A 10,747-nucleotide genomic window follows, 5' to 3' on the forward strand; every position below is an offset into this window, starting at 1 on the left:
ATCCTCGTAAACCGGCGAGCAGTGCAAAGGCCATATCTCCATAAGAAATTCTATACCTTGGAGGTGGGTGAAATTGTGGAGTACACCCCCTTCCAGAGCAGACCAGACCAACAGCCCCAACAAAGCTTCCTTTCAAATATTTCCCGTTGACGGATTGGGAGTCCAATCCCTTCAACTTGAGGCTGACGAGGTCTGCTCCTAAAGCCTCCACCAGCGTACCCAAGGAGGAGGAGCCTAAAGAGTCAAGTCCATCATCTTCTATGTACAGTAAAGAGTCAAGTTCATCATCTTCTTCATACCGTCGAGAGTCAAGTTCTGCACAGGGTGAATAAAACAGGCCAAAGTTGCAGCCACCCAAGTCGGTACCTAGACCCTTCTCGGAGCAGTGAGAGTTTGCCAGTTCCTAAGGTACCAACGAAAGGGTCATGGGTTGCTCCTAATTTGGAGATGGTGCTCAAGCCCTATTGCCCCACTGTGATCCCGGCTAGTAAGCCTATAACTCCTTCTCAAGCTGCCTTCCACAACTCCATCCTCACCAATGTGGTGTGGCAAAGATATATTAAGTCTAATCCTTCCCCTGACGTTGGCAGATATAGAGGAACCAAGAGAGGCACTACAAGAGTAAAGAAGAACATCTTCTAGAGAGACTCTAAAGTAATGTCATATTGTTTTTCTGTCTAACCATTTTGTCTTACAGCAACCAAGTTCAAGAATAGTGCCTAGCAGGAGTGTGCTAAGTTGTTCCAGTTCAAAGTTCAGCAACGTAACCACTAAGCTTGTGCCTGACTATTAAGTCAAGAGACTCCTAGCCTGTAGGAGATTCATTAAGGACTGTACCCGGCTGATTTGTGGTAAGGCCGTGTTTACCTTTCCCTTCCTATGAACTCCTAGTGTAGGTTACATAGTTACATAGTTAGTTACATAGTATGGTTGAAAAAAGACATAAGTCCATCAAGTCCAACCAGGGAATTGAAGTGAAGGGTGTAAGGGGATAAGGGGAAGGGATGTAATTTTATAATTCTGCATAAGCATTAATGTTATTTTGTTCCAGGAATGTATCTAACCCTGTTTTAAAGCTGTTAATTGTTCCTGCTGTGACCAGTTCCTGAGGTAGGCCGTTCCATAAATTTACAGTCCTCACGATAAAGAAGGCGTGTCGCCCCTTTAGACTAAACCTTTTCTTCTCCAGACGGAGGGAGTGCCCCCTCGTCCTTTGGGGGGGGGGGGGGTTTAACCTGGAACAGTTTTTCTCCATATTTTTTGTATGGGCCATTTATATACTTATATACGTTTATCATATCCCCCCTTAAACGTCTCTTCTCAAGACTAAACAATTGTAACTCCTTTAATCGTTCCTCATAGCTAAGATGTTCCATGCCCCATATTAGTTTCGTCGCGTGTCTCTGCACCCTTTCAAACTCCGCAGTGTCCCTTTTATGAACAGGCGACCAAAACTGAACAGCATATTCCAGGTGAGGCCGTACCAATGCTTTATGAAGGGGGAGTATTATGTCCCTGTCCCTTGAGTTCATGCCTCTTTTTATACATGACAATATCCTGCTGCCTTTGGAAGCAGCAGCCTGACATTGCATGTTATTCTGTAGTCTGTGATCTACAAGTACACCCAGATCCTTCTCTACCAGTGACTCTGCCAGTTTAATCCCCCCTAAGACATACGATGCATGCATGTTATTAGTATCCAGATGCATAACTTTACATTTATCCACATTGAACCTCATTTGCCAAGTGGCTGCCCAGACACTTAGTCTATCCAAGTCATCTTGTAACTTATGCACATCCTCTATAGACTGTACTGTGCTACAAAGCTTGGTGCCATCTGCAAATATAGAAACAGAGCTGTTAATGCCATCCTCTATATCATTGATAAATAAATTAAACAACAGCGGGCCCAGTACTGAACCTTGGGGTACACCACTAATAACCGGGGAGCAATCAGAGTACGAATCATTGACCACCACTCTCTGGGTACTATCCATGAGCCAGTGTTCAATCCAGTTACAAACTAAAGTTTCCAAGCCCAAAGACCTTAACTTACCTGTCAGACGTCTGTGAGGGACAGTATCAAACGCTTTGGCAAAATCCAGAAACACTATATCCACAGCCATTCCTCTGTCAAGGCTTCTACTCACCTCTTCATAAAAGCAAATTAGATTGGTTTGACAACTTCTATCCTTAGTAAACTCATGCTGGCTATCACTTATAATACTATTATCCCCTATGTGTTCCTGTATGTAATCCCTTATAAGTCCTTCAAACAGTTTACCCACAATGCACGTTAGACTTACCGGTCTATAATTGCCTGGCGAAGACCTAGAGCCCTTCTTGAAGATTGGTACCACATTAGCCTTGCGCCAGTCCCTTAGCACAATACCAGACACCAGAGAATCTCTAAATATCATGAACAAGGGTACAGATATTACTGAACTTACCTCTCTAAGAACTCTTGGGTGTAGTCCATCCGGCCCTGGAGATTTGCTTACATTTACTTTACTTAACTTACCTTGTACCATCTCTACATTAAGCCAGTTCAGTACATTACATGATGTGTTACCAGCACTGACCTGGCCAATGTCAGCTCCTTTTTCCATAGTGTATACAGAACTAAAGAACCCAGTCTGTAGCTCCGCCTTCTATTGATCGCCCGTGACAACCTCCCCATTATCATTATTAAGGGGTCCTACATGCTCTGTTCTTGTTTTTTTTTGTATTTATATATCTAAAAAAATATTTAGGATTAGTTTTGCTTTCTTTTGCCACCTGTCTCTCATTTTGAATTTTTGCTGTTTTTATTAAATTTTTACAGATTTTATTAAGCTCCTTAAGTACTGTTTAAATGTTATAGCTGACCCATCAGATTTGAATTTTTTGAAGGCAATTTTTTTGTGGTTTATTGCTCTTTTAACATAATTTGTCAGCCATGTAGGATTTAGTTTTAATCGTTTATATTTGTTCCCCTTTGGTATATATTTAGCTGTATAGTTATTTAGAGTTGATTTAAAGATGTCCCATTTACCTTCTGTATCAGTATTTGAGAACACCTCCCCCCAGTCTATGTCCTGTAGTGCAGCTCTCAGCCCAGGGAAATTTGCCTTTTTAAAATTATATGTTTTTGCCTTCCCCGTCTGTCTTTGTTTTCTACATTTTAAGTCAAAAGTAACTATATTGTGGTCGCTATTACCAAGGTTTTCCCGCACAGTTACATTACCAACCAGCTCTGCGTTGTTGGAAATGATCAGATCCAACAAGGCATCACTTCTTGCTGGGTCCTCCACAAACTGGCCCATAAAATTATCCTGCAATAAATTTAGGAATTTTCTCCCCTTTGTAGTTTTAGCCAGCCCCCGTCCCTAATCTATATCTGGATAGTTAAAATCTCCCATTATTACCACTGTACCTGCCCGGGCGGCCCTCTCTATTTGTTTATACAGCTGACCTTCTATCTCTTCAGTGATATTAGGGGGTCTGTAGATTACACCAAATACTATTTTTTCAATATTTCCCTCCTTTTGTAATTCTACCCACAATGATTCCCCATCCTCAGAATCATCACACACTATAGCATCGTTCACACTGACTTTCATACCACTTCTTACATACAGACAGACTCCACCACCTTTTCTGTTCATTCTATCCTTGCGAAACAATGTAAACCCCTGCAGATTAACAGCCCAGTCATGCGAGGAATCCAGCCATGTCTCAGTGACCCCAACTATATCAATATATTCCTCCAGTATCAAGGCCTCAAGCTCCCCCATTTTATTTGCTAGGCTTCTGGCATTTGTGAACATACACTTTACATTTCCATTAAGTTTTACACATATAGTCTCACTAATGGGATTTTCAGAGTTATTGGGGTTAATGTTATTTTTTGAGTTATAAGGGCTAATTGTACTATTTAAGTTATTGGGGCTAATGGGATTTTTTGAGTTATTGGGTCTAACGTTATTATTTAAGTTATTGGGGCTAATAGGATTTTTTGCGTTATTGGGTCTAACGTTGTTATTTAAGTTGTTGGGGCTAATGGTATTTTTTGAGTTAATGGGGCTTATTGTAGTTATTGAGTTATTGGGGCTAATGGAATTTTTTGAATTATTGGGATTACAATTTTTCGGGCTACATTTATTTTTACGGCTGGTTTGTAACCCATGGATCTCCTTATCCACTGCTCTTAACCTCCCCCCACAGGACTCCTCTTCACCCACCATTATGTCCTGACCCCTCTCTAACCTATCCATCTGATTGTCTGCTTTCTTTGCTTTATTATCCTCCCCCCACTCACCTAGTTTAAATACTCAGCCACCCCTTCCAGGATTCTCTCCCCCAGCACAGCGGTGGGACTGCTGATCCTTACATGCCAATTTGTATATTTTCTTTGGACTCTTAGTGTGGGTGGACTGCTGATCCTTACACGTCTGCTTTATGTATATACCACCAGTTTCATAAAAACTCTTATGATAAATATTGCACTTATCGGGTGAATGCATCTGAAACATGTTGGAGTGTTGATAAATGTATAGTAAATATGTATATGGTTCTGTACACAGGAAGGTATCCTCGTGTCTGTGTACATAAGTAGTAAGTAAAGGTTGTACATAAGAAAATAGTCTAATGTCTATGTACATAAGAAGTAAGTCAGAGCTGTACACGGAAAATATCAATGTACTGCACGTGTACACTCAACACTTAAAACACCACTAATGCTTGTACATATAAATGTATTAAATGCTAAAGGTGTTTAGTAGGTAACTTTACAGGGGACACCTCGGCTCCTCCGAGGGAAATATTATTGCTGTCGCCCATCGCTAGCACCTGCCTCAACAAAAATAGTAGGGAGGATTCCCTCTTAAAATAGTACTTGCATTCATAGTACCCTAGATTACTCACTTAAATGTACTACTTCAAAATGTTCTAGTACATAAATCAAAATAAATATCTCACTTAAAGAAAACACTTAGGACTTGTAGCATATTGATATCCAATTCCTGCCACTGTTGGTACACTTCTTCTTTTCTTTACTCATTGCGTGTGTGAGATGCTCTGCCTGGCCAGTAGGTGCTCTTGCAAATATAAAAATAAACACGCAATTCGAAGAATAACCTGGTAGGTTGTTTTTAAAGTGCTCTAGGGATAAGTAGCGTGTAGCCGATAGACCCTAGCAGCCACCCTTACTGTGACCTAGCTTCCGGCTAGCCAGTATACCTTTCGTGTACTAACTAACAGGTAACTTATTGTTGGCAAATAGAATGTGTGAGATAATACAAATGCCTATTCAGCTTGAAGCTAACTTTATAGAAAGCTGTACTAATGTCTAGTTAGCCTTATGTATAGAAGTATGTGCTAATGTTCAGTTTAGCCTCATAAAAATGTATAGAGAGCTAATAAAGTGTCTTAGGAGCTATCAACTACATGTCAGATAGCTGCCTAATTGTCTAGTAAGCTTAAAATGTATAATAAGTTTAATAAAGTTGTATAGGAAGCTAGAAACTAAGGGATAGATAGCGTCTTTAAATGTCTAGATAGCGTCTTTAAATGTCTAGATAGCATTGAATGTCTAGATAGATTTCTAATTGCCTAATCCAGATACTAGGAAAGGTATCAAAAGAATGTAAATGTGTTTAGTCTACTTAGGATGTATAACAAAAGTACAGATCATCCTGTTATATAGCATCCTGTTCTAGTCCCAGTCCCTCTGTCTCAGGGGACAGACGTCGAGGCCGACTCATCTTAAGTAAGGGGGTTTGTGGTGTCCCGGTACCGCATCTTATACGGCACCTACGTATGTGTGGGTCCCCATAACCAGAGTCCCTAGGATGTAGGGATCCCTGTTGTGTAGCATACCCCTTGTCGCCTCTATTCCAACTAATAGCCTAGTAATTTATGTAAGGGTAATGTAAATATAGTAATATATGTAAATGAATGGTTAATTACCGGTTCCATAGCGTTGCAGGACCTGCGGGTCACGTGACTAGGTAAACTCTATAGTATTCTGCTTAAGGACCTTTGGAGGCCCTGTGACGTATGCAATCCCATTACTATGTTTAATGGTGAATGACAGATGTTCGGACCAATCGGATTCACCCCGCCCCCTGCCCATATAAGGGAGCGGCGGCCATCTTTTCTCTCTCTTGTTCCTGGGCTGTCAAATGAGAAGGATCTGCGCAGCAACTATCGCAGTGAGTTAGGCCCGAGCCTTGCGGCAACGGCTGAGTCATTCAGAATAGAGAGTGTATCAATTCCCAGACACTCTGCAGCATCACCGGACCTAATATAACCTCTAAATCCGGACGGATCTGCAAATATCTACCCTAAAATTCAGAGACTTTCTAAATTGCTCAAGGTCCGCAACAACTGTCAGTCACTGAGCAATATAAGTACTGTTTGTATGAGACTGTAACTGTGCCTCGGATGTATCGCAAGCACTTAAGTAAAGTTGTTCAAGTTCAAGTTCAATCTCCTTGTGGACCTTCAGTCATTTCATGCACCTATCGTTACTGGGAAGGGCGGCAATAGGCCGGAGCATTACCTCAGCATACCAGCCCTCAGCCTGGCGTCACGAACTATAGGGTTAACATTAACCCCTCATATACAGATACCATACCACCACTACCATACACCCCCCAAGGGCTACCACATTCCCACAGCAGAATATTTGACCAATGTCTGTCCAGAAAACACAGGCTGATATTCCGCCAAATATCTGGTTCCGGAAGAACATGCCAGCCCTAGGACCAAACAAAAATGCGCCATCTCCATAGATAGCAATGCATTTCCGAATGGATTCCACCAAAATAATTTACATGTCAATTCTTTTAGCAGAGGCTGGATTTAGGGTTTCTGTTATGGAATATCTGCTGTGTGCGTAGTGCAGGAGAATCCCATTGGGACACTGTTGCAATGGAATTTTCTGCGCTGAATTTTTCTGCTGGTTTCCATTTGGAAATTCAGTTGTGTGAACATGGCCTTACCAAGACATGTAGCTGGCTTTTTTATTTTTTATTTTTTTTAGATACAGTACTGTGTATCTAAATATCATCTACTCAATCATCTACTTAGAACTTAGCTAAGGGTTAAATAGTTTGACATTGACTATTGAAGATGTTGGATCCTGATATCCTATCAGATCCTATCAGTCAAGAACAATATATAGTCTTTCATAGTGAAAGTCAATAGCTGACGTGTCCAACTGTATTGGCATACAGTCTGATATTTTGTAGGCTATTTTATACCAAGTTTGCGTGGTACCTTCACTGTATATGTTGAATGTGTTCATACCGTCTGTAGGGCCCAATGTACGTCAAAAGAGATAGCTTTTTCTAACTGTATTGATGAACATTATCAATTACGCTTTATTGCAGTTAAATCTATCAAAGACATTTAACATGGACATCAATCCTAAATATGGTCATGTGTGTGAGGCCTTAAAAACAGTTTTAAAGTATTTGTCCAAATATGAGAGATAATGGATATAATTCCTACCTTTATCTTTGACTATAGTAGAAACCCACTTGGTAGCAAATCTAACGCTTTTACTGTCAGTGACATCAAGGATTATGGTCTGCAGTCTACTAGATGTCTCCTTCTTCAGGTTCTCAGCCCCCTTTTCTGTCAGAAAAGATGCCAGAACTTTCATTCCACGTTTGTCCAGTTGCTTGGCCAGCAGGTTTCCAAATCCAGTGTCACATCCAGTGATGAAGACATATTTATCCGAGAGATTCTCCAATACCTGACTTTGCCTGTACCATCTGTACAGGATGCTCAGACCCAACAATACTAAACCAAAGAGCCACATGACTGTAGCAGAATTGAATTTCTGTATTTTACAGAAAGAGAAAAAAGACAGTCATTGGTTGGAAAAAGTCACTGTTGGATAGCTAGGGTATAAAAGAAAACTGTACCTTCTCTGAAGCTTTCTCCAACCCCATGGCTGACATTATGATGCCTCCCAGTCCCCAATGTTCACTGCTGCTTCCTGGCTGCTGTGATGTGTCATCCCTGAAGCAAATGCCTGCTCAGCCAGTCATTGCTGCAGTGGTGACCCACCCCGCTAAGCAGTAAGTTCCTTCAGAATAGCAGCAGTGGGGGGATTGGAGAATTGGACCGGTGAGTATGATGTCTTTTTTTATTTATATAAAACCATGACTCTGTTTAAAAAAAACATTTGGTCTGGAATACCCCTTCAAAGGCTGTATGTCTGTGGGTGGAACATACTGCACCTAATGTGGGAGACTATATACTGCACCTAATGTGGGGGAACTATATACTGCACCTAAAGTAGGGGAAATATATACTGCACCTAATGTGGGGGATTATGTACTGCACCTAATGTGGGGGAACTATACTGCATCTAATGTGGGGGAACTATACTGCACCTAATGTGGGGAACTATACTGCACCTAATGTGGGGGACTATATTCTGCACCTAATGTGGGGGAGTATACTGCACCTAATGTGGGGACTATACTGCCCCTAATGTTGGGGATCTATACTGCACCTAATGTGGGGAAACTATACTGCACCTAATGTGGGGGAACTATACGGCACCTCATGTGGGGAACTATACTGCACCTAATGTGGGGAACTATACTGCGCCTAATGTGGGGATCTTTACTGCACCTAATGTGGGGGGAACTATAATGCACGTAATATGGAAAACTATACTGCACCTAATGTGGAGAAGTATACTGCACCTAATGTGGAGAACTATACTGCACCTAATGTGGGGGAGCTATACTGCACCTATTGTGGGGAACTATACTGCACCTAATGTGGGGGAACTATACTGCACCTAATGTGGGGGAACTATACTGCACCTAATGTGGGGGAACTATACTGCATCTAATGTGGGGGAGCTATACTGCACCTAATGGGGGGGAGCTATACTGCACCTAATGTGGGGGAGCTATACTGCACCTAATGTAGGGAAGCTATACTGCACCTAATGTGGGGGAGCTATTCTGCACCTAATGTGGGGGACTATATATGTTGCACCTAATGTGGGGGACTATATATACTGTACCTAATGTGGGGAACTATATACTGCACCTAATGTGGGGAACTATATACTGCACCTAATGTGGGGAACTATATACTGCACCTAATGTGGGGAACTATATATTGCACCTAATGTGGGGAACTATATACTGCACCTAATGTGGGGGAACTATACTGCACCTAATGTGGGGGAACTATACTGCACCTAATGTATAGCTCCCCCAGCTATACTGCACCTAATGTGGAGGGGAACACTGCCTACCTAATGAGGGGGGAACTCTGCCACACCTAATGTGGGGGGAACTCTGCCGCACCTAACGTGGAGGGAACTGCGCTGCACCTAACGTGGGGGGAACTGTGCTGCACCTAACGTGGGGTGAACTGTGCTGCCCCTAACGTGGGAGGAACTGTGCTACACCTAACGTGGGGGGAACTGTGCTGCACCTAATGTGGGGGCCTCGTATCGACGTTCGCTCACGTCGTGCTCCCAGAATTCAAGGGCCGGCGTTACTACGTCCTGATGCCGGCCCTAGAGCGTGACGTGTGTGAACATCTAGGGGGGGGGGGGCCTCCATGTCCATGTTGCTTGGAGCCCCCAAATTCCTTCAACCGGCCCTGAAATTGATCCCCAGTTGACACTCACACCTCCCTAAACTGGTTGTTATTTTAACAATCAGTTCAGGAGAACAGTCAGCATGTGGTGATAAGGGCCTCTGGGCTCTGACTGCTGTGATCCCTATTGCTATTCCTCTACTTCCTAAAAGTTATTGCCACTTTAGGGGTTGCAATACCCCCCCCCCCTTATGACCTTTTGGCTTGAGTACCCAGGGCTTCATTTTCTTACCTTATGTGGGTGCAATCAGGAGTGACACTATAGGGACAGTCAGGACTGGTTTTTACAAGCACTCAATTGACCTGGTAGTTAATAGTTTACAGAAACATAGCAATGAGCTGTAATCATTGTAATCTGAGTTGTGGGGGTGGAGAATATAAAGAATCCACTTGTCATCTACAGCCAAAATGTGTATTTCCAATTATGACTAATGCTGCCTGGATTGCAAAGACAGAATTATTAAAGGAATAGTGACTCCCAAATACGGTCTCCTGAGAAATGTATATACAGAAAAAGATGGAGTCATTTACAAAGGGTATTTTCACAAAAATAAATCTTTATTTTAAATACATAGATTAAAAACTAGGAAGGATGGAGGGGGGGGGGGGGCAATGGGTGTCACTGAGGCTGCCATAAAAATGTCTACACAGAGAATCATAATGATGCAATAAATAGCTAGATGCACTGTGAGGCTAAATCACAATGTTGAAAGGACACATAACAAGTGCGGTCAACAGTACAAGGCATAGAGGCATACATTACCACACCCCCGGGTGGAATACTTCCTAGTTTTTAATCTATGTATTTAAAATAAAGATTTATTTTTGTGAAAATACCCTTTGTAAATGACTCCATCTTTTTCTGTATATTTGTATGTAATTTTGGGAGGTCATATAGCACCATATTGATTGGGCGATTAAGCGGTATATTTTTGCTGTATTATTCATACATGCACACCCTAATATATCTGAAATATTGTTTGTTGTTTCTCCTGAGAAATGAGATAGAAAAGAAAAAGTAAATGAGATAGAAAAAATTGTTTCTGTGCCACTTAGACAATCTTCAAGATGCTAGGAGATTTTAAAGTTATATTAGGGAGAATATTTTTTATACCCCATGCTA

At 41.8% G+C, this 10,747-nt stretch overlaps 1 protein-coding gene across 1 annotated transcript in view; it reads right to left on the reverse strand.

The window, feature by feature from the left end:
- Positions 1–7,823, reverse strand: part of LOC130358746 (retinol dehydrogenase 7-like) — a 75,823-nt gene extending 68,000 nt beyond the window's left edge. The window contains exon 1 of the mRNA XM_056562471.1: positions 7,498–7,823. Within this exon, the coding sequence (XP_056418446.1) occupies positions 7,498–7,810 (313 nt within the window). The 5' untranslated portion in view covers positions 7,811–7,823. The remainder of the gene's footprint in view (positions 1–7,497) is intronic.
- Positions 7,824–10,747: the final 2,924 nt, after the last annotated feature.

Source organism: Hyla sarda, chromosome 2, assembly GCF_029499605.1.
Source record: "Hyla sarda isolate aHylSar1 chromosome 2, aHylSar1.hap1, whole genome shotgun sequence".
In the NCBI taxonomy this organism is placed as follows: domain Eukaryota; kingdom Metazoa; phylum Chordata; class Amphibia; order Anura; family Hylidae; genus Hyla; species Hyla sarda.